Source organism: Doryrhamphus excisus, chromosome 20 (genome assembly GCF_030265055.1).
Source record: "Doryrhamphus excisus isolate RoL2022-K1 chromosome 20, RoL_Dexc_1.0, whole genome shotgun sequence".
Lineage (NCBI taxonomy): Eukaryota > Metazoa > Chordata > Actinopteri > Syngnathiformes > Syngnathidae > Doryrhamphus > Doryrhamphus excisus.
This window is the reverse complement of record NC_080485.1, coordinates 13,585,001-13,607,722: the sequence shown is the minus strand read 5'-3', so window position 1 is coordinate 13,607,722 and position 22,722 is coordinate 13,585,001. Positions and strand designations below refer to the sequence as shown.

General features: G+C 42.0%; 1 protein-coding gene across 9 annotated transcripts in view; it reads right to left on the bottom strand.

Moving 5' to 3' along the window:
• Nucleotides 1–22,722, bottom strand: part of ryr2b (ryanodine receptor 2b (cardiac)) — an 84,776-nt gene that overhangs the window by 4,820 nt on the left and 57,234 nt on the right. For 8 of the 9 annotated variants that reach the window (XM_058059137.1, XM_058059128.1, XM_058059129.1 and 5 more), the window contains 22 exons: nt 21,461–21,512; nt 21,341–21,388; nt 21,153–21,252; nt 18,700–18,779; nt 18,414–18,490; nt 18,260–18,333; nt 18,045–18,125; nt 16,175–16,263; nt 15,957–16,085; nt 15,755–15,859; nt 14,578–14,659; nt 13,311–14,503; nt 11,542–11,594; nt 11,204–11,339; nt 11,033–11,119; nt 9,783–9,962; nt 9,586–9,716; nt 9,188–9,230; nt 4,971–5,107; nt 3,688–3,748; nt 3,209–3,355; nt 2,910–3,044 (listed from right to left, as the gene is read on the bottom strand). In XM_058059137.1, coding sequence (XP_057915120.1) covers nt 2,910–3,044; nt 3,209–3,355; nt 3,688–3,748; nt 4,971–5,107; nt 9,188–9,230; nt 9,586–9,716; nt 9,783–9,962; nt 11,033–11,119; nt 11,204–11,339; nt 11,542–11,594; nt 13,311–14,503; nt 14,578–14,659; nt 15,755–15,859; nt 15,957–16,085; nt 16,175–16,263; nt 18,045–18,125; nt 18,260–18,333; nt 18,414–18,490; nt 18,700–18,779; nt 21,153–21,252; nt 21,341–21,388; nt 21,461–21,512 — 3,220 coding nt within the window. The remainder of the gene's footprint in view (nt 1–2,909; nt 3,045–3,208; nt 3,356–3,687; nt 3,749–4,970; nt 5,108–9,187; nt 9,231–9,585; nt 9,717–9,782; nt 9,963–11,032; nt 11,120–11,203; nt 11,340–11,541; nt 11,595–13,310; nt 14,504–14,577; nt 14,660–15,754; nt 15,860–15,956; nt 16,086–16,174; nt 16,264–18,044; nt 18,126–18,259; nt 18,334–18,413; nt 18,491–18,699; nt 18,780–21,152; nt 21,253–21,340; nt 21,389–21,460; nt 21,513–22,722) is intronic. The other variant, XM_058059131.1, reaches the window with a different exon arrangement.

Genomic DNA, 22,722 nt, shown 5'->3' with positions numbered 1-22,722 from the left:
CACAAAAAAAACACACACATCCTGACTTCATTGATGGCTAGTTCACTTTGAAGAAACTTTTACTTGAAAGAGCTAAGAGAGTGAGGTGTTATTATTATGCTATTTTTTTTTATTTCGGTGGCACTGTTATTAAACATTAAAAAGTTTGGAAAATATAGAATAAATAGTAGAAAAAACATAAAAATAAAATTAAATATTATTATTTAATATTTATATTATTTAAATATATTATTAATAACATTAATTAAATAAATGAAATATAATGAAAATAACAAAAAAATGTTCAAAAATAAAAAAATAAAAAAAAAACAATGACTACCTATAAGTCGGACTGACTTGAATTTTCTCATACAATGCAATGTGCTCAATAAAAAAAAGACCCACTCTAACTTTAAGGTTTGTAAAAGTTTGTAAAATATAAAATAAATAGTAGAAAAACATAAAAATAAAATTAATTGTAATTATTTAATATTTATAATATTTTTATATTTATAATATTATTTAATATTATTATTTAAATATATTATTAATAAAATAAATTAAATAAATGATAACAAATAAAATTAAAATAACTAAGTTTTTTCCAAAAATGAAAATTATTACAAAAAAAAAACCTAATGACTACCTATAAGTCGGACTGACTTGAATTTTCTCATACAATGCAATGTGCTCAATAAAAAAGACCCACTCTAATTTTAAGGTTTGTAAAAGTTTGTAAAATATAGAATAAATAGTAGAAAAACATAAAAATAAAATTAATTATTATTATTCAATATGTATAATATTTTTTTATATTTGTAATATTATTTAATATTATTATTTAAATATATTATTGATAAAATAAATTAAATAAATGACAACAAATAAAATTTAAATAACTAAAAAAATTTCAAAAATAAAAGTTATTACAAAAAAAACCAATGACAATGCAATGTGCTCAATAAAAAAAGACCCACTCTAACTTTAATGTGTTTAGCAGAATCACCCTGAAATTTGGTAGACGCAAGCACATGTACAATTTGAGGACGTGAATCTAAAGATGAAAAGATGAAAACAGACAGCACATGTACGTGCAAGAGAAACCCAAATGAGACCGTGAAAAGTGAGCTGCAGAGACGAGATGCTGCAAAGACGGCAACGGCTAAAGTGCTGCTCAACGTCAAGCATACACAATAAGACAGTAACCGTGACTGAAGATTTAATGTAAGAGCCTCCGCCTCCGAAAATAGACAGGATTTATTCAAATGCTACCAGCACCCGTCCGCATGTGAGTGACAGGGAAGCGCATGCTGGAATCGAGCAGGCAGAGGGTGTGTTACGGTGTTGTGACTGGCCACACAAAGAGATACTGTAGCTCCGGCAGACTCCTTTTTTTATATCCCCGTCGTCCATTATTTTATGGAATAATAGTGGGAGGAATATGAACTGGATCGCTGACAGAACCTTCTTGATGAGACCAGAGGCTGAGGTGTGTGGCTCTCCAGATATAGAGCGAATGGCCACTCAAGGGACTCTTAAATAGGTACATCTGCCCAATCTAATGAGGCAAGAGCTGCGTTAAAATTCTCTTTATGCAACACGTCTCTGACGGTGTCAATCAAAAGTGAATATGATTAGTTCGCAAAAGAGAATTTGGAGTACATACCTTACAGTGAGTCTCATTAAATTGTGCATGTGTACCTAATGTCATATTTCATATCTCATAGTCATGTTTTTGTTTGTGTAAGCTAACCCTTCTACTCCTCTCTCTGCAAGCCAGCGTACAAAAGGATGAAAATTTGTCAAAACATTCACCCAGACTGTGTTGGCTGTGCTGTTATTTTTCTGACAAATACACCCCATAGACTTGAAATTTCTCACACAGCTCAATGCACGATAGAAAAAAACACCCGCTGTAAATTTAGGGTGCTTGGCTGAATCACAACAAAATTTGGTACACCCATTCGTAAGTCCGTAAGTCACATTTTGGCTAATGATCCCAAACAGTCGTCCATCATTTATCGCTGTTAACTGTTTCCAGATATGGCTGTGATTCGTGACTTTTCCCGAAGGAGAATTTGATATAAATGAATGTGATATTTTCATATTTCTGCTAATAGATGTGTTTACAATCTTCTTTTTTTCAAATTTTTTAACATTATTAGAGCCCTCTAGACATGAAATAGCACCCCTAGAGTCACTTTTACATTTGTGTTAGCCAATATCCATCTATCCAGATGTCTTCGGATGAGAGGCGGGGTACAACCTGGACTGGTCACCAGCCAATCACAGGGCACATATAGACAAACAACCATTCACACTCACATTCATACCTATGGACAATTTGGAGTCGCCAATTAACCTAAGTTGAAATATTAAAGAAGTTGCCATAAAGTTGTAATATAATGATAAACCAACTAAATCTAGAATTACAGTAGCTTTGGGAATGTTAAATATTAAAGAAATATTATGGGAACAAAGTTCAAATATTACAAGATGAACATGTAGTATGAAGATTCATTCATTCATTCATTTTCTACCGCTTATCCTCACAAGGGTCACGGGGGTGCTGGAGCCTATCCCAGCTGTCTTCAGGCGAGAGGCGGGGTACAACCTGGACTGGCCACCAGCCAATCACAGGGCACATATAGACAAACAACCATTCACACTCACATTCATACCTATGGACAATTTGGAGTCGCTAATTAACCTAGCATGTTTTTGGAATGTGGGAGGAAACCGGAGAAAACCCACGCATGCACGGGGAGAACATGCAAACTCCACACAGAGATATCCGAGGGTGGGATTGAACTCGGGTCTGCGCGCTAAACACTCGACCACCGTGCAGCCCCCAAATTCTCATCATTTACAGCCAAAAAATGAAGATACCGTAAGATACTAAGTGTTTGTGTTGTGTTCAATGAACTCACAGACAGCATGTCATTGCACTTCATGTCATGGGCATCCTTGTCGTCACTTTTGTCGTAGAACTTGCGGAAAAAGTTGAAGGCCACCACAGTGTAGAGATAAACCACGACTGCCAGAAGGCCCAGAGTCAGGACCAACTATTAGACACATTTAAACACATTTAGTACATTTAACAGGATTATCCTTGAAAACAATACAAAATGATGCTTTATATATCAAAACATTGTTGACAGTAAGTCCTTGGCGGGATAACTGCAAAGGAGAGGAGACAGACGGGCGTCATAGAATAACAAACACACACCTGTTTGCCATTGTGCGTCACAGAGGAGAGGATGGTGCGAAGAGTCTTGAAGCCCATAGCGATGTCCAAGAGGTGGGCAGCAAAAAAGAAGTTGTTGTAGTGACCCAGAACCGACATGACCATGTAACAGGCCAAGTAGAGGAAAGACTGCATCCACACACACACACACACACACACACACACACACACACACACACAAAGGGAGATTAGCAGACAGCACGGAGACAAATAGACAAATATGTATTCAAGATAAGACGAAATCGCAGGATATTACGGCCATCAATTGGAGCGGCACGTAGATCGGCATCAAACGATGTCAGCGGCATTAAAGCAGACGCGCAATCGGTAATAAAACATTACATATGATTTATGCCCGCTCCTGACATCTGTTAACGTGCGCCGCAGGAAGTGACTGTCGTATCAGGATGAAGCCGTACCCCGGTGAACAAATATTTTAGTACTTCGCCACCTGGACTTACGTTGTCGGTGAGAACCACTCCAAGTTTCCAGACTTGGTACTTGACATCGATGGAGCTGAATCTGAAATAAAAATTAAAAAAATAAAGATAAATTACGGCGGCACGGCGGTCAAGTGGTTAGCGCGCAGACCTCACAGCTAGGAGACAAGGGTTCAATTCCACCCTCGGCCATCTGTGTGTGGAGTTTGCATGTTCTACCCATGGTTTTTCTCCGGGTACTCCGGTTTCCTCCCACATTCCAAAAAACATGCAAGGTTAATTGGCGACTCCAAATTGTCCATAGGTATGAATGTGAGTGTGAATGGTTGTTTGTCTATATGTGCCATGTGATTGGCCTCTTGCCTGAAGACAGCTGGAATAGGCTCCAGCACCCCCTGTGACCCTTGTGAGGCAAAGGGGTAGAAAATGAATGAATGAATCTTCATACTACATGTTCTTCTTCTAATATTTGGACTTTGTTCCCATAATATTTCTTTAATATTTAACATTCCAAAGCGACTATAATTCTAGATTTAGTTGGTTTATCATTATATTACAACTTTATGGTAACTTCTTTAATATTTCAACTTAGGTTAATTGGCGACTCCAAATTGTCCATAGGTATGAATGTGAGTGTGAATGGTTGTTTGTCTATATGCGCCCTGTGATTGGCTGGCCACCAGTCCAGGGTGTAACCCGCCTCTCGCCCCAAAGACAGCTGGGATAGGCTCCAGCACCCCCGTGACCCTTGTGAGGCAAAGGGGTAGAAAATGAATGAATGAATCTTCATACTACATGTTCTTCTTCTAATATTTGGACTTTGTTCCCATAATATTTCTTTAATATTTTACATTCCAAAGCTACTGTAATTCTAGATTTAGTTGGTTTATCATTATATTACAACTTTATGGCAACTTCTTTAATATTTCAACTTAGGTTAATTGGCGACTCCAAATTGTCCATAGGTATGAATGTGAGTGTGAATGGTTGTTTGTCTATATGTGCCCTGTGATTGGCTGGCCACCAGTCCAGGGTGTACTCCGCCTCTTGCCCAAAGACAGCTGGGATAGGCTGAATGAATGAATGAAGATAAATTAGCGTTCTACACCAGGACGTCCCGTTCTTCCTTAAGTACAACATAATGAGCTACATCAGTGTGTAATACTGCAAATTGTACTAGTCAACCAATGAGCTACGCTGTTAGAGGACGGCGTCCTGACACGACCTTCTCCTTGCAGTACTTCCAGTGAAAGTCACCTCCGTTGAATAATAACTCTTACAGAGCCGATTATGTGTGTACTCACAATGAGATCCAAGCAGTGTCTTTTCGGAGCTTGTTTCTCTCCATTCCTTCAGAGCTGAAGTCCAATGACGACTGGTCCAGACCGAGAAGCTCACTGATCTTCTCACGGCCGTAAAACTCTCCATACTTATCCATAACCTAAATAAACAGACACATTAAGGTTAGATCACCAAGCCAAGGTAATTGGACTATCATTTAAAGTAACAGTAATGTCTATACCGAGAGTCTATGGAGGAACAACAAATGTGAGGAAAATCATCTCCCTCACTTTTTTGCTCCACTTTTAAGAGAAGATGCACTCAAAGAAAGATCAAAGAAGATAGACATTTTGGGCAAAAAAATGAATCATCCCAAAACTGCACTGTAATAGAAATGCTAGCACAAACAACCTTGAATAAATCAATATTTTGGAGGTTTACAATTCACAAGAGGGCTGCACGGTGGTCGAGTGGTTAGCGTGGAGCCCTCACAGCTAGGAGACGAGGGTTTAATTCCAACCTCGGCCATATCTGTATTATATATTATATTATATATGTATTATATGACTCGGCTGCACGGCGGTCGAGTGGTTAGCGCGCAGGCCTCACGGCTAGGAGCCCCAAGCTCAATTCCACCCTCCGCCATCTCTGTGTGGAGTTTGCACGTTCTCCCCGTGCATGTGTGGGTTTTCTCCGGTTTTCTCCCACATTCCAAAAACATGCTAGGTTAATTAGCGACTCCAAATTGTCCATAGGTATGAATGTGAGTGTGAATGGTTGTTTGTCTATATGTGCACTGTGATTGGCTGGCCACCAGTCCAGGGTGTACCCCACCTCTCGCCCGAAGACAGCTGGGATAGGCTCCAGCACCCCCCCCCGTGACCCTCGTGAGGAAAAGGGGTAGAAAATGAATGAATGAATCTTCATACTACATGTTCTTCTTGTAATATTTGGACTTTGTTCCCATAATATTTCTTTAATATTTAACATTCCAAAGCTACTATAATTCTAGATTTAGTTGGTTTATCATTATATTACAACTTTATGGCAACTTCTTTAATATTTCAACTTAGGTTAATTAGCGACTCCAAATTGTCCATAGGTATGAATGTGAGTGTGAATGGTTGTTTGTCTATATGTGCCCTGTGATTGGCTGGCCACCAGTCCCGGGTGTACCCCGCCTCTCGCCCGAAGACAGCTGGGATAGGCTCCAGCACCCCCCGTGACCCTCGTGAGGAAAAGTGGTAGAAAATGAATTAATTAACCTAGCATGTTTTTGGAATGTGGGGGGAAACCGGAGTATGCGGAGAAAACCCACGCATGCAGGAGGAGATCATGCAAACTTCACAGAGATGGCCGAGGGTGGGATTGAACCTGGGCTCTAACCACTCGACCGCTGTGCAGCCACAAGCTGGCATATTATATACAATAATAAGTCACGGCTGTTATAGCTGTTATACCCTTTCTTTATAAGTACAAATACAGTTCCACTACACTTTGAACTGATGAAAAATACTATACAATTCAATAGGATTGTACTGCATATGTACTGTGTGGTGGCTTTGTACATCGATTTATACACAGTATCAACTCAAGACAAGAGCCAAAATATGCAGCTCAATGGATGCTAAGCAATCTCCACGACCTCCACGCTGGACAAAGAAGTGCGTTGCCAGATGCACTGAAGGGCATCGCATAATCTCTTCTGTTAAAAATGATGCAGTGCAGAAAGGTGAACACGGTGACTTAGTGTTTGACATGTGCGATGCAGACGGGAGTTAAAACACGGCGCTTGTCCTTAAAAATGCCAACTCGACAACTTACGGTCCAAGTTTATCTCGATGTTATAGCGTGCTTCATAACCCTCATCCCGATATTCCCTGGTGTGACAAGGAAAATATACTTGTCTTGATATACAAGGAGCATGTTGTCCTGGCAGGAGTCCCAGTTAATCACAATCCTTCAGGCCGCGTGCCTTTTCTTTGAACTTGCCGTGACCGGGAAACGCTGACTAAGCGGAACAGTGAAGTCCGCCGGGAGCGATTGAAGGTACTACCTTTAAGTCTATGAGCACGTTTATTTGCTGTTACTGTATAAATATAACGACTGGTGATGATTATGCATCAGGCTTGGAGCGAGATGAGAGAGTCCAAGTCGGTGACAGATGAGCGTGCGTAATGACTAGACGCCACCATGATGCTTCTCGCTGGGAGAAGTGGAGACCTGCTGTTTTCAAGGACTCATCATGTCATTAAGATTCAGCGATGAAAGCGTCGGTTAAACAAGGTACTCGCTCTCTCCAAAGGGACTCAGCTGTGAAGCCGGCAGTTCTATGACATCTTGTGTCTCTAAGAGGCATTCTAATAGAAATTTAACTTGGATTTACTTAAAGTAGTCAGCGTACAGCTCGTGCAGCAGCCAACAGGCATCCCTCGCCGCACTGCGGTTCAAATTTCACAGTGTTTCAAAAACACATTAATTATACTTGTTCCTGGAGCCTATCCCAGCTGTCTTCGGGCAAGAGGCGGGGTACACCCTGGACTGGTGGCCAGCCAATCATAGGGCACATATAGACAAACAACCATTCACACTCACATTCATACCTATGGACAATTTGGAGTCGCCGATTAACCTAAGTTGAAATATTAAAGAAGTTGCCATAAAGTTGTAATATAATGATAAACCAACTAAATCTAGAATTATAGTAGCTTTGGAATGTTAAATATTAAAGAAATATTATGGGAACAAAGTCCAAATATTAGAAGAAGAACATGTAGTATGAAGATTCATTCATTCATTTTCTACCCCTTTGCCTCACGAGGGTTTCAAAAACACATTAATTATACTTGTTCCTGGTTGAATACTACGGATCTCCCGAGGGGCCATTTTGAGCTAATTTGTCACAACACAAAAAATTGTGTTCTTGGGCTATATAGACATGATGTAGACCAAAAAAAGACTCACATCTTTCATTAGAAACATAGCTTTCACTTTCACAACAATGCTGCAACATAAACAACATAATATAGGGGTGCTATTTTATGTCTTGAGAGCTCTAGTAATGGTTCATTCATTCATTTTCTACCACTTATCCTCATGAGGGTCGCTATCCCAGCTGTCTTCGGGCGAGAGGCGGGGTACACCCTGGACTGGTGGCCAGCCAATCACAGGGCACATATAGACAAACAACCATTCACACTCACATTCATACCTATGGACAATTTGGAGTCGCCAATTAATCTAGCATGTTTTTGGAATGTGGGAGGAAACCGGAGTGCCTGGAGAAAACCCACGCATGCACGGGGAGAACATGCAAACTCCACACAGAGACGGCCGAGGGTGGAATTGAACCCAGGTCTCAGTTCTAAATATGAAATTTGTAAATAGTTAATTGTGTTATATTAGTAAATAAATTGTTATTTTCATGTAAAACAACAATTTTTGTGTTGTTTATGCTGGAGCCTATCCCAGCCGTCTTTGGGCGAGAGGCGGGGTACACCCTGGACGGGTGGCCAGCCAATCACAGGGCACATATAGACAAACAACCATTCACACTCACATTCATACCTATGGACAATTTGGAGTCGCTAATTAACCTAGCATGTTTTTGGGAGGAAACCAGAGTACCAGGAGAACATGCAAACTCCACACAGAGATGGATTGAACTAGCTGTGAGGTCTGCGCACTATCCACTCAACTACCGTGCAGCCCTCCTGTATTTTATCAGAAAAAAAAGTTTGTTTCTACCTTTTTCCGTTCATTAGTAATCAGCAGTGGAACATAGGTAAGTTTCAGGAAAATATCAGTTCCCAACTCAAAAAGAGAGCATCTGCAGCATTACCTTTTCTGCCTCGGGTGTTTGCGTTTGTAAAAAAATACAAATATGTCTTTGGTATTGAATGAGTTCATTGTTTTCAAATGTTGTGGTTAAGTGGTTAGCTTATTTTTACACTAGTTCTGAGGTCTGCGCGCTAACCACTTGACCGCCGTGCAGCCGCTCTATTAATGGTAAAAATCTTATTTAGAAACTCAAACAGGTTTTCTATGCTCTAACTTCAGAAAATCTGATTTATATTGACTTCTACTTGGCGAAAACTGATCTGGAACCCATGAAACACACAGTTGGGAGAAGACCCCTCGACCACCAGAGCGATGCCACCCCCATTACTGTGCTCACTTTTATGAAATACTGTACTATAAAAAACATCCAATATTTATAATGATCCTTGGAGGACTTTACCTTTCTCTTCACAAATTTATCCCAGTAATTACTTGGAAACGATCTGAAAAGATAAATGACATGATTAGCATATGAAAATATTAACCTGCTACAACCGTAGGTGAGCTTGTACAATCTAATGATGCCAACAAGAGGAGTTAGTAATATTTTGGTAATTTAATTACTGTGTCGTAAACACGTCTCAGTATGATAGACGACAACTATAGGAATAAATGCACCATTATTGTAAAGCTCTTGTAATTAATGGCTCTCATTAGATTGTATTGCATTGTAAATAAATAAAGAAAAAAAATGCAGACGTTAGGTAATATATTCTGTATAAATATTTTAAAGCCATTAAATATGTGCTATAAAAGCATACAGAAACATATTCATATGTCATAAAAATGCAAACATACACAGTGTTAATGACCAGCCGATCCCACTGGCCTTTAATGTCCTCCTCGGGCGGCTGCTGCGTCACATACGAGCCATCAAACTCAAGTCTCCGCGCCACTTCCTTCTCCCGTTTGAAAACCACCAGCGGCACCTGCCACATGCGGACAATTTGAATAAACACATCCGGTCGTATGTTTGTGAAATATAGCTGGCATACCTTGAGGCAGTAGTAGCCGATAATGCAACAGAAGGAGATGAGCGTGTGCAACACCGCCAGGAGGCGAAGCGACGGCTCCATGTATCCGCCGCCGCCTTCTTCCAGAACAAAACAAACCTCGTCGTGTTCAGCCGCCGTGTCATGTGATCCGTCGACATGTTTTTCCGGCAAAGACACCACCTGGGAAGCAAGTGTGAGACACAAATAGAAGGTGGCGTTGCACACCACAATATTGGACACTAAATTTGGAAGGGCGGAATCAAACGTGGTTCCATAATAAACAAGATGAGTCATGATTCATTTGCTACCGCTTATCCTCACGAGGGTCGCGGAGGGTGCTGGAGCCTATCCCAGCTGTCTTCGGGCAAGAGGCGGGGTACACCCTGGACTGGTGGCCAGCCAATCACAGGGCACATATAGACAAACAACCATTCACACTCACATTCATACCTATGGTCAATTTGGAGTCGCCAATTAACCTAAGTTGAAATATTAAAGAAGTTGCCATAAAGTTGTAATATAATGATAAACCAACTAAATCTAGAATTATAGTAGCTTTGGAATGTTAAATATTAAAGAAATATTATGGGAACAAAGTCCAAATATTAGAAGAAGAACATGTAGTATGAAGATTCATTCATTCATTTTCTACCCCTTTGCCTCACAGGGGTCACGGGGGTGCTAGAGCCTATCCCAGCTGTTGTCAGGCGAGAGGCCAGCCAATCACAGGGCTCATATAGACAAACAACCATTCACACTCAAATTCATACCTATGGACAATTTGGAGTCGCTAATTAACCTAGCATGTTTTTGGAATGTGGGAGGAAACCGGAGTACCCGGAGAAAACCCACGCATGCACGGGGAGAACATGCAAACTCCACACAGAGATGGCCGAGGGTGGGATTGAACTCGGGTCTCCTAGCTGTGAGGTCTGAGCGCTAACCACCCCGACTCCCGTGCAGCCCGGCTCTAATAATGAATTCATTCATTTTCTACCGCTTGTCCTCACAAGGGTCGCGGGGGTGCTGGAGCCTATCCCAGCTGTCTTCAGGCGAGAGGCGGGGTACACAACTGGACTGGGAAGCGGGTGTGTGAGACAAATAGAAGGTGGCGTTGCACACCACAATATTGGACCCTAAATTTGGAAGGGCGGAATCAAACGTGGTTCCATAATAAACAAGATGAGTCAATTCATTTGGGCTCCATCCCGCATTTTAATCCCATTTGGTGAACCGCGCGAACTCCTGACCTTGTAGAAGAGCAAGATGAAGTTGATAGCGAATGTGACAAAGAGCGCCAGCAAGCGTGTGTTGTAAAAAGTTCTGGCAAAGTAGTTCTGGAAAAGAAAATGAAAGCACCTTAAGGAGTTTGTTTTCTATATCATAATAATAACGTCTGGGATATAAGAATTGTATCTCACCAGCAGGCTCTTGTGATGCGTGCTTATCGTCTCGCCAAGGGCCGAGTGCTGGCTTCCTGTTTCGTCTGATTTATTACAACATCTCTTGGACCTCCATTCGGCCTCTGTCGCCGTCGTATCCTCACATGGCGACCATCTGAGAGAACAAAATGTAAACAGAAAGAAGGTGAGAGTTTCCTTTTAAAAAGGGAATATCTGATATTAATAACCGATATTATGATGTCTTTTCATGTAGTCTTGTTAGGCGAGCATCAACACCTTTGTGCCCGAGTGACATGCAATGAAAAATATTCAATTTTTATTCACAGAAAGAAGCAAAAGAACAGGAAATGACTCACTTTTCTGGTTCAGGCACCTCGTCGTCAGCGCTTTGCTCCTCAGACACGCAGGTCTTAGTTTGGGTCAAATTGGGAGAAATCAAACATATGAATCAATATTGTTATGAAGTTTTGTGAGAAAATATTTTTCTTTTCTTAAGAGTAGTCAGTGTACAGCTTGTATCAATATTTTGGAGGTTTACAATTCACAAGAGGGCTGCACGGTGTTGGAGTGGTTAGCGCGCAGACCTCACAGCAAGGAGACGAGGGTTCAATTCCACCCTCGGCCATCTCTGTATTATATATGTATTATCTTACTCAGTTGCACGGCAGTCGAGTGGTTAGCGCGCAGACCTCACAGCAAGGAGACGAGGGTTCAATTCCACCCTCGGCCATCTCTGTATTATAGTATATGTATTATCTTACTCAGTTGCATGGCAGACGAGTGGTTAGCACGCAGACTTCACAGCTAGGAAACGAGGGTTCAATTCCACCCTGGGCCATCTCTGTATTATATATGTATTATCTTACTCAGTTGCACGGCAGTCGAGTGGTTAGCGCGCAGACCTCACAGCTAAGAGACGAGGTTCAATTCCACCCTCGGCCATCTCTGTATTATATATTATATATGTATTATATGACTCAGCTGCACGGCAGTCGAGTGGTTAGCGCGCAGACCTCACAGCTAGGAGACGAGGGTTCAATTCCACCCTCTGCCATCTCTGTATTGTATATTATATTTTTTGATAGATAGATAGACTCCCTTTATTGTCATTGCACAAAAACACAGTAGTGAAATTGCCAACGAAATGTCGTTGCCTGGCTCCCATATAATAACAGACACAAAAGAAGATAAGTAATAATAAATAATAATAATAATAATAATAATAATGTGGAGAATAAATAGATAGAATAGACACCAAATATGAACAACATAATGTAAAGTGCAGCGTGAACAGTAAATTGCCCAAATAATTTAAATAATTAAATAAATAATAATAATGTAAGTAAGGTAGAGGGGCTTATTTGGCATTGAGCAGTCTGATGGCCAGGGGGAAGTAGCTGTCTCTGAACCTGGTTGTCCTACAGCGGATGCTGCAGAACCTTCTCCCCGATGCCAGGCGAGAGAACAGTCCATGCTGGGGGTGTGTGGGGTCAGAGGCATTATATTATATATGTATTAGATGACTCGGCTGCACAGCAGTCAAGTGGTTTGCGCGCATACCTCACAGCTAGGAGATGAGGGTTCAATTCCACCCTCGGCCATCTCTGTATTATATATTATATTATATATGTATTATATGACTCGGCTGCACGGCGCTCGAGTGGTTAGCGCGCAGACCTCACAGCTAGGAGACCAGGGTTCAATCCCACCATCTCTGTGTGGAGTTGGCATGTTCTCCCCGTGCATGCGTGGATTTTCTCCGGGTACTCCGGTTTCCTCCCACATTCCAAAAACATGCTAGGTTAATTAGCGACTCCAAATTGTCCATAGGTATGAATGTGAGTGTGAATGGTTGTTTGTCTATATGTGCCCTGTGATTGGCTGGCCACCAGTCCTCTCGCACAAAGACAGCTGGGATAGGCTCCAGCACCCCCTTGATCCTTGTGAGGATAAGCGGTAGAAAATGAATGAATGAATGAATGTTTCGTGCAATATTTTATGAATCACATTTTTGGCAAAAAAATTAATCTGTGGCGGGTTTGACTGCACTGTAATAGAAATGCTAGCACAAACAACCTGAATAAATCAATATTTTTGGAGGTCTACAATTCACAAGATGGCTTACCGTCCCCTCGGGGAACGCAGTGTCAGCCGGGACAAACAGGTCAGTGTGACTGCTGGCGATGTCTTGCGTTGAGAGCTTGTATCGACCTCCATCTTTCCTCACTTTGAGGCCAAATATGTCTGACAGTACATCCATCTCCCTGGCGGAGGTCACAGCTGCCTCCTGCCCGCCGCGTCTCCGCAGGGCGAAAGAGGCAGAGTGCCGCCTCAGCTGCTCCACGATGCTTGTTGCCTCTGTGACCTCATCAAGTGTCGGTTCGAGAATGCCACCCAACAGGTCGGCGATGGTCATGCTTTTGGCTCCTTCTATGAGCCCGCCATTAATAAAAGCGATGTAGAGCACATGAAGGATGTTGTTAACTACGACGCAAACGCATCGGAGCGCCGTGGATAGAATGAATCTGAGTAGCACAGCAGATGATAAGAGGGCATCTTTCATGGTCATCTTCATGACAGCCCTCAGAGACGGCGGCAAAAAACGCCATACGTACGCCTCCTCCTCTTCGCCGACATGTCGCTCTCCGCTGTCAGAGCCAGAGATCTGTGCCGCGAGCTGCATTTCAAAAATAGTGTCCTCGCAGAAGTTGACAAACATCTCCATTTTCTCCTTTTCCCCGCCTTCGTTGACCACATCGAAAATGAACTGCCTTTTGGACTCCTTCACTTGCGGCTTCTCCCACTGCGTGCGGCTGGATTCGCTGATCTCGAAGTACACGCGCTCCATTCGCTTGCCGCTGCCAAGGATTTCAATGCGGCCTAAATGGGGCTGGAAGTAAGTCAAGACGCACTCGGCAAGCTCCAAGAACGCCCTCAGCCTTAAATCGTTGGGCATGTGTTCGGCCAAATTGGTGAGCAGAACGGCGACGCTGAAGCCGATGTCTTTGGCCGGCTCATGGAAGCGATCCACAAAAACCTCATAATCCAGGATTTCCTTATCATCAGTCTCAACGCAGGAGAGGAGGAAATGAGTCTCAGCTTGTGAGAACCTCTTGGAGATCTCCACGGCTTTCTGGAAGTCCTTCCTGGCAATGCGGCCCTTGCGATCGGGGTCGTAGTCTCGAAAGGTGTCGGAGGACGTCAGGTCTTTCAGCTTGAGGAACGTGTCAAAAAACTTCAGGATCATTTCCACATTGCTGGACGATTCCACCAGCATGTCCACCATCTGTTTCCCGATGGTTCCATTGACGACGTTGCCTGAGCGAATACGAAATTTATTTTTAATATTCACCCATTCATGATTTTGAATGCTGTATTCGCTGAAAGCATACCTTCTAGCATGGAAAGCAAGAACACAACCATGTCCTTTTGTAAGTCCATGAGCTCCTTCAGGAGCTCAATGTGCTTTGAATCCTGCAAGGATAAAGAATTGTATTACAAAGGAACCATATTATACTACAAATTAAACTTTAAATAAGAGTATTGGAAGTATGTTTTGCATACCCTAGAAAGAAAGGTACAATGAAAAAATATTAAACACATATGACAATATATAGCAATCTACTAATTTCATTTGTACTACGCGATACTCTTCTGCACTCTGTGTGCATGCTAGCAGCCCCGCCTCCACCCGGTCTCTTTGTCTCGAGACAAAGACACTTCATTTGAGTACAGTAATCCCTCATTTCTGGCTGTTGAAAAATGAAAATGAATGAAAAACAAAGAAAACCAGAATTTGTTCATTCATTTTCTACCGCTAACGGCGGGGTACACCCTGGACTGGTGGCCAGCCAATCACAGGGCACATATAGACAAACAACCATTCACACTCACATTCATACCTATGGACAATTTGGAGTCACATGTTTTTGGAATATGGGAGGAAACCGGAGTACCCGGAAAAAACAGGCGAGAACATGCAAATTCCACATAGAGATGACCGAGGGTGGAATTGAACTCGGGTCTCCTAGCTGTGAGCGCGCTAACCACTCGACCGCCATGTAGCCGAAAACCAGGATTTATTCATTCATTCATTCATTCATTTTCTACCGCTTTTCCTCACGAGGGTCGCGGGGGTGCTGGAGCCTATCCCAGCTGTCTTTGGGCAAAAGGCGGGGTACACCCTGGACTGGTGGCCAGCCAATCACAGGGCACATATAGACAAACAACCATTCACACTCACATTCATACCTATGGACAATTTGGAGTCGATAATTAACCTAGCATGTTTTTGGAATGTGGGAGGAAACCGGAGTACCCGGAGAAAACCCGGGATTGAACTCGGGTCTCCTAGCTGCGAGGTCTGCGCGCTAACCACTCGTCCGCCGTGCAGCCGAAAAACAGGATATTTTCTCAAATAAAAAAACAGGACATGTAGGCACATATTAGTGTTAGAACATCATTAAAAAGTCACGTTTGCATAACAGGAGACCTTTAGATATCCAGAGCCGCACAAGGAAGGTCGTTTTTTTTTTTTGTCAGAGGATACCAATCAGCGACTCTACACACCTGGGAGAGCTTCATTTGCATATGTGCAAAGACGTGAAGGAATCCTACCACGGCATCCCACAGGCGACTGTGAGCCAGGCTCTGCTGGTTTCCAGTACACGGGCCCTGCAAGTAAACACAACACAGCTACAGGGTGAGCCGCTGCATTATGAATGACTACAACCGATGCCGGGAATCCTTGCAGAAATGCAACGCCAACAACCTGTATGTACTCAGTGAGCGTGTTGAAGACCTGCTTGGCCACTTTGATAGCCTTGGAGAAGTTGCGTTGGCCTTGTGCATCGATCGCGTCCTTGCCTGAGTAGTACCAGTAGAAGTCACTGATGGACTCCTAAAGAAGCGAATGAAGAAATGGAGATTAAAGTGTTATCTTGAACGTTTTATTTGAACACGTACGAAGTGGAGGAAACACGGGCTTACCTGGATTCTTAGCAGATAATCCACAGTGGAGATGATCATGTTGACAGTCGTGTTGTTGCCCGTCTGTGTTCGCAAGTAATTCTGGAAATCTAACATATGATAGGACAGTAGATATGGTGATATTGTTGATATTAAATATGCTAACCACCAGGCTACATTCAATGTTTAAGTTGTTTTTTATTGATTTCAGTGGGATGCTAATTGTCTTTTATAATGTTTGGTGTGAGGCTGTGCTAAATAAAACAGTAATACATGGTGGACACTAAGGGTGCGTTTGTGGGTATCAGTAAAATCCGATGCAAGCAGCGTTTTATTAATGTTAAACTTCAAAAAAATTAAAAAAAAAAAAAATGTTCAACTTCACCCCATATGCTGTTTTTTCCCAGGTGCATTGAATGCACCACCATTATGGATGCAATTGACAGGTGAAATCTAGATTCATCTCGATGTGTTTGTAGGTATCGGTAAAATCCGATACAAGCGCCGTTTTATTAATGTTCAACTTCAGAAAAAAACATGTTCAACTTCACCCCATATGCTGTTTCCCAGGTGCATTGAAGGCACCATCATTATGGATGCAATTGACGGGTGAAATCTAGATTAATCTCGATGTGTTTGTAGGTATCGGTAAAATCCGATACAAGCGCCGTTTTATTAATGTTCAACTTCAAAAAAAAAAAAAGTTCAACTTCACCCCATATGCTGTTCCCCAGGTGCATTGAATGCACCATCATTATGGATGCACTTGACCGGTGAAATCTAGATTCATCTCGATGCCTTTGTGGGTATCGGTAAAATCCGATGCAAGCGCCGTTTTATTAATGTTCAATGTTCAAAAAATAAAAAAATGTTCAAATTCACCCCATATGCTGTTCCCCAGGTGCATTGAATGCACCATCATTATGGATGCACTTGACCGGTGAACTCTAGATTCATCTCAATGCGTTTGTGGGTATCGGTAAAATTTGATGCAAGCGCCATTTTATTAATGTTCAACTTAAAAAAAAAATGTTCAACTTCACCCTATATGCTGTTTCCCAGGTGCATTGAATGCACCATCATTATGGATGCAATTGACAGGTGAAGGGCAGAGTAGTTGGCTTCTTCCTGAATTTTGAAGCAATTTTAAAGAGTATAAGTTGTTTTACACTTTCTGCTATTAGCCTACCTGCTAGTGCATTCATATTAGCACTATGTTTTGCAGACAGGAATATAAACAAACATTGATTCCACTGTTAAAAGTGTCACTTTAACTTTGTTGTTGCTGCATACTGTATTTTTTACAGCAGTAATTATGTTTTTTATTAATGATTATTATTATTATTAATTATTATTTTACTCCACCACTGAACCACTGGTATTGTAATTGCATAGGCGATGTGAAAGTGTGAGGAAAAGTCGTTGCTGTTTTAAGATGGCAAAAAAAATATCAAAAAAAAATTATTAGTTTAAGTGGTGCACAGTAAAAAAGACAAACAGCACTTTTGTTGAATTTAGTTGAATTCAAGTGCCTATAAGGAATAAAGCCAAAATGTTTTTGTTGGACCATACTGAATTAAATTTTTTAATTTTTTTTCCCTGCTTATTTGCATCATGTTGAATTGCATCATATCGCAAGAAATTGCACCATATCGCATCGTATGGCATCGTGAAGAGGGTGAATCATATCACATCGTATCGCTAGAAAATTCCATGTATCGTGAAAGTATCGTATCGAGTGGCAGTGTATCCAGATGTGTATCGAATCGTCCTCAGTACTGATATTCCCACCCCTAGTGGTACACCCGTGCTTTACATTGTAGAAAAGTTCATGTCTGCACATCAATTATGAATCTGCTCATTAAAATTTGGCATGGGGGGGTTCAATCACCTGCGTTGTGTCCTTCACAGAGCAGCTGTAGAAAGCGGAATAGGTCACAGGTTAGCTGTTCATCAGGCATCACCTTCTCTCCTGGGGGAAAGAAATCATAAAGATGAAGTTGAAGGCTAAGAATGAACTGTAAAGAGAGCGATAAGGCAACACTGCATTAAAATGGAAAACGGCTGGTGACCATTTAAAAAAAAAAATGTCCACTATGATTTCACCTGAGCTCTCGTCCGTGGCCATGCCTAATCCTTCAGCTTTGTTCTGCCGCTCGAAAGCGTTCAAATCCAGCACACTGCAACACACAAAACAACAATTAAAGCTTTGGCACCAAATGATGTCCACTCGCCTCTCCGACCGACTGCAGTGACCCACCTACACGACTGCATGAGTGCAGCCATGCTCTGAAAGAATCCCACCTCACGTCGTTGTCTGAGATAATCCAGCATTTTCTATTCAAAACGAGGCAAGGTCTCATTAGGGGAGGGTGTTATGCTTCATCTGTCACGATTACCAGCAATATGCCGGCTTGTCTGTGGGAAGACACTAAATTTGGAGGTAAGGCTGTGGCAGGAACGTTATTCCCACACCGCTTCATCATCGTCTTTTTCATGAAGTTCACACACTAACTGTCAGAAGAAAAACTTTTGTGACAATGCACCTGCTGAACAGCAGCATTCCCTCCGTTGAGGACAGCGATGCCCATCTTGAGTGTTGGCGCAATCATGGAGCCCATTGTCCCTGATGGGATGTAAAATCGTCACAATCAGACAACATATGGCTTAAAAAAAAATACATGGAATGACATTTTACCAAGATATACAGTAAACCTCGGATATATCGGATTCAATTGTTCCCACTGGTTTTGTCCGATATAAGCGAAATCCGTTATATGCGTATACCGGAAAATGTCCGTTTTATGAATATATCGGATTTATATCCGGTATATATGTGTAAATCGGGCGGCACGGTGGTCTAGTGGTTAGCGCGCAGACCTTACAGCTAGGAGACCAGGGTTCAATTCCACCCTCGGCTATCTCTGTATGGAGTTTGCATGTTCTCCCCGTGCATGCGTGGGTTTTCTCCGGGTACTCCGGTTTCCTCCCACATTCCAAAAACATGCTAAGTTAATTGGCGACTCCAAATTGTCCATAGGTATGAATGTGAGTGTGAATGGTTGTTTGTCTATATGTGCCCTGTGATTGGCTGGCCACCAGTCCAGGATGTACCCCGCCTCTCATTCGAAGACAGCTGGGATAGGCTCCAGCACCCCCGTGACCCTCGTGAGGATAAGCGGTAGAAAATGAATGACTGAATGAATCTTCATACTACATGTTCTTCTTGTAATATTTGGACTTTGTTTCCATAATATTTCTTTAATATTTAATTAACATTTCCAAAGCTACTGTAATTCTAGATTTAGTTGGTTTATCATTATATTACAACTTTATGGCAACTTCTTTAATATTTCAACTTAGGTTAATTGGCGACTCCAAATTGTCCATAGGTATGAATGTGAGTGTGAATGGTTGTTTGTCTATATGTGCCCTGTGATTGGCTGGCCACCAGTCCAGGGTGTACCCCGCCTCTGGCCCGAAGACAGCTGGGATAGGCTCCAGCACCCCCGCGACCCTTGTGAGGATAAGCGGTAGAAAATGAATGAAAGAATATGCGTAAATCGGATTTTATCCGTTATAAAAAGGCACTTCCTTGACTATGTTTCCAATGTACCTGGACTGGGCAATGAAAAGAGACGTAAGGTAATGAGAATTTAACTTTATTGGACTCTGAGCATAACAAATTGTTAATTAAGCTAGGCCCTGTTACGCCCGTCAGGCCTACGTTATTTCCAATAGTGAGGTTAAGATCTCATTCACTGCTGTGCTAGTATTATTGACGTCACTCACTTTTATATTTGTCATAAATCTGGAGCCAGGAGAAAGACAATAGCCAGTGACATCAACAAGATTAGCATAACGATGCGGCCATCCGATATATGCGAGGGAAATTTAATGGAAATGCATTGGAACGGGACTGGAGATTTTGTCCGAAATAGGCAAAATCCGTTATAAAAAATCCGATATATGCAATGAATTTTTATTGGAAATGCATTACAGAAAAATCTGTTCTTTTTTATCTGTCCGTTGTGAGCGAATTTCCGATATATCCAAGTCCGAAGGAAGGAAGGAAGGAAGGAAGAAAGGAAGAAAGCATGGAAGGGAGGAAGGAAGGGAGGGAGGGAGGAAAGAAAGAAAGAAAGAAAGGAAGCAAGGAAGCAAGGAAGCAAGGAAGAGAGGAAGCAAGGAAGGAAGGAAGCAAGGAAGGGAGGAAGCAAGGAAGGGAGGAAGCAAGGAAGGAAGGAAGCAAGGAAGGGAGGAAGCAAGGAAGGAAGGAGGGGAGGGAGGGAGGGAGGGAGGGAGGAAGGAAGGAAGGAAAGAAAGAAAGAAAGAAAAGAAAGAAAGGAGGAAGAAAAGAAAGAAAGAAAGGAGTAAGAAAAGAAGGAAAGAAGGGAGGAAGAAAAGAAGGAAAGAAGGGAGGAAGAAAAGAAGGAAAAGAGGGTGGGTGGGTGGGTAGATGGATGGATGGATGATAGATGGATGATAGATGGATGATAGATGGATGGATGGATGGATGGATGGATGGATGGATGGATGGATGGATGGATAGATGGATAGATGGATAGATGGATAGATGGATAGATGGATAGATGGATAGATGGATAGATGGATAGATGGATAGATAGATAGATAGATAGATAGATAGATAGATAGATAGATAGATAGATAGATAGATAGATAGATAGATAGATAGATAGATAGATAGATAGATAGATAGATAGATAGATAGATAGATAGATAGATAGATAGATAGATAGATAGATAGATAGATAGATCGGGGGGGCAGAGTTCAGCAGGGGGGTGTGAACGGGACTGGAGATTTTGTCCGAAATAGGCGAAATCCGTTATAAAAAATCTGATATATGCAATGAATTTTTATTGGAAATGCATTACGGAAAAATCGGTTCTTTTTTATCTGTCCGTTGTGAGCGAATTTCCGATATATCCGAGTCCGATATATCCGAGGTTTACTGTATAAGAAAAAACACTAAAGTACCTTTGCTGGCACTAATGCTTTGCAGGACCATCTCTGAAGCTCCACGAAGATGCAACCTGGCCTGCTGGTAGAGAAGCTTCTGTTTGTCCATCTCCTTCTCCTGAAACACAAAGACTCTTTTACTCCACCGTAATAAATGTCAGCGGTTCATGTATTGTGTTCACGATTCAACAAGAAGAAAAACTGACTTCAAAACTCTCCAGCTCCTGTTGCTCATCATCGTCCCTGTGGCAGCTCTGTGAGGGCAAACATGGTGACGGAAAGACAGACGACCAAGGGAAGCTGAATACACACCTGACTGTGTTTACCTTGGCCATTATCTCCACGTAGGACACGTAGAGCCAGTCGATTCCAAGGTCACTTAGAAGAAGAGAGAAGAAAAGAGGAAATTCAGTGAGGGACAGGAGATTAACTCTGTAAGCCAATATGGTACATAACAGTCGTGGAGAAACCAGAGCTTGAAAACCCTTTTCTGTCGATAAAGCGTTACCAGTGAAATATGTCAACAAGCGTATGAGAAAAATGCGGTGTGCAGCCATTGTTTACTAGAGGTGGGGAACATTTTCGCAGGTATGCTGGAGCCTATCCCAGCTGTCTTCGGGCGAGAGGCAGTTTTCATACACTCTGGTTTTGGTGACTAAAGTTATTGTCAAAAATATGTCTTGGTTTTAGTACACTCTTGGTTATTCTTTCATTCATTCATTCATTCATTCACTACCGCTTCTCCTCACGAGGGTCGTGGGGGTGCTGGAGCCTATCCCAGCTGTGTTCGGGCGAGAGGCCATTTTCATACACTCTGGTTTTGGTGACTAAAGTTATTACTATACTATACTAAAGTTATAAAATTTGCCTTGGTTTTGGTACAATCTCTTTGGTACAATCTCTCTCACAAGGGTCGCAGGGGGTGCTGGAGCCTATCCCAGCTGTCTTCGGACGAGAGGCAGTTTTCATACACTCTGGTTTTGGTGACTAAAGTTATTGTCAAAAATATGTCTTGGTTTTCGTACAATCTCTTGGTTATTCTTTCATTCATTCATTTTCTACCGCTTCTACTCATGAGGGTCTCGGGGGTGCTGGAGCCTATCCCAGCTGTCTTCGGGTGAGAGGCAGTTTTAATACACTCTGGTTTTGGTGACTAAAGTTCATTAATTAATTAATTCATTTTCTACCGCTTCTCACGAGGGTCGCCGGGGTGCTGGAGCCTATCCCAGCTGTCTTCGGGCAAGAGGCAGTTTTCATACACTCTATTTTGGTGACTAAAGTTATTGTCAAAAATATGTCTTGGTTTTCGTACAATCTCTTGGTTATTCTTTCATTCATTCATTTTCTACCGCTTCTACTCATGAGGGTCTCGGGGGTGCTGGAGCCTATCCCAGCTGTCTTCAGGCGAGAGGCAGTTTTCATACACTCTGGTTTTGGTGACTAAAGTTATAAAATATGCCTCGGTTTTCGTACAATCTCTTGGTTATTCATTCATTCATTCATTCATTTTCTACCGCTTCTCCTCACAAGGGTCGCGGGGGTGCTGGAGCCTATCCCAGCTGTCATTGGGCAAGAGGCGGGGTACACC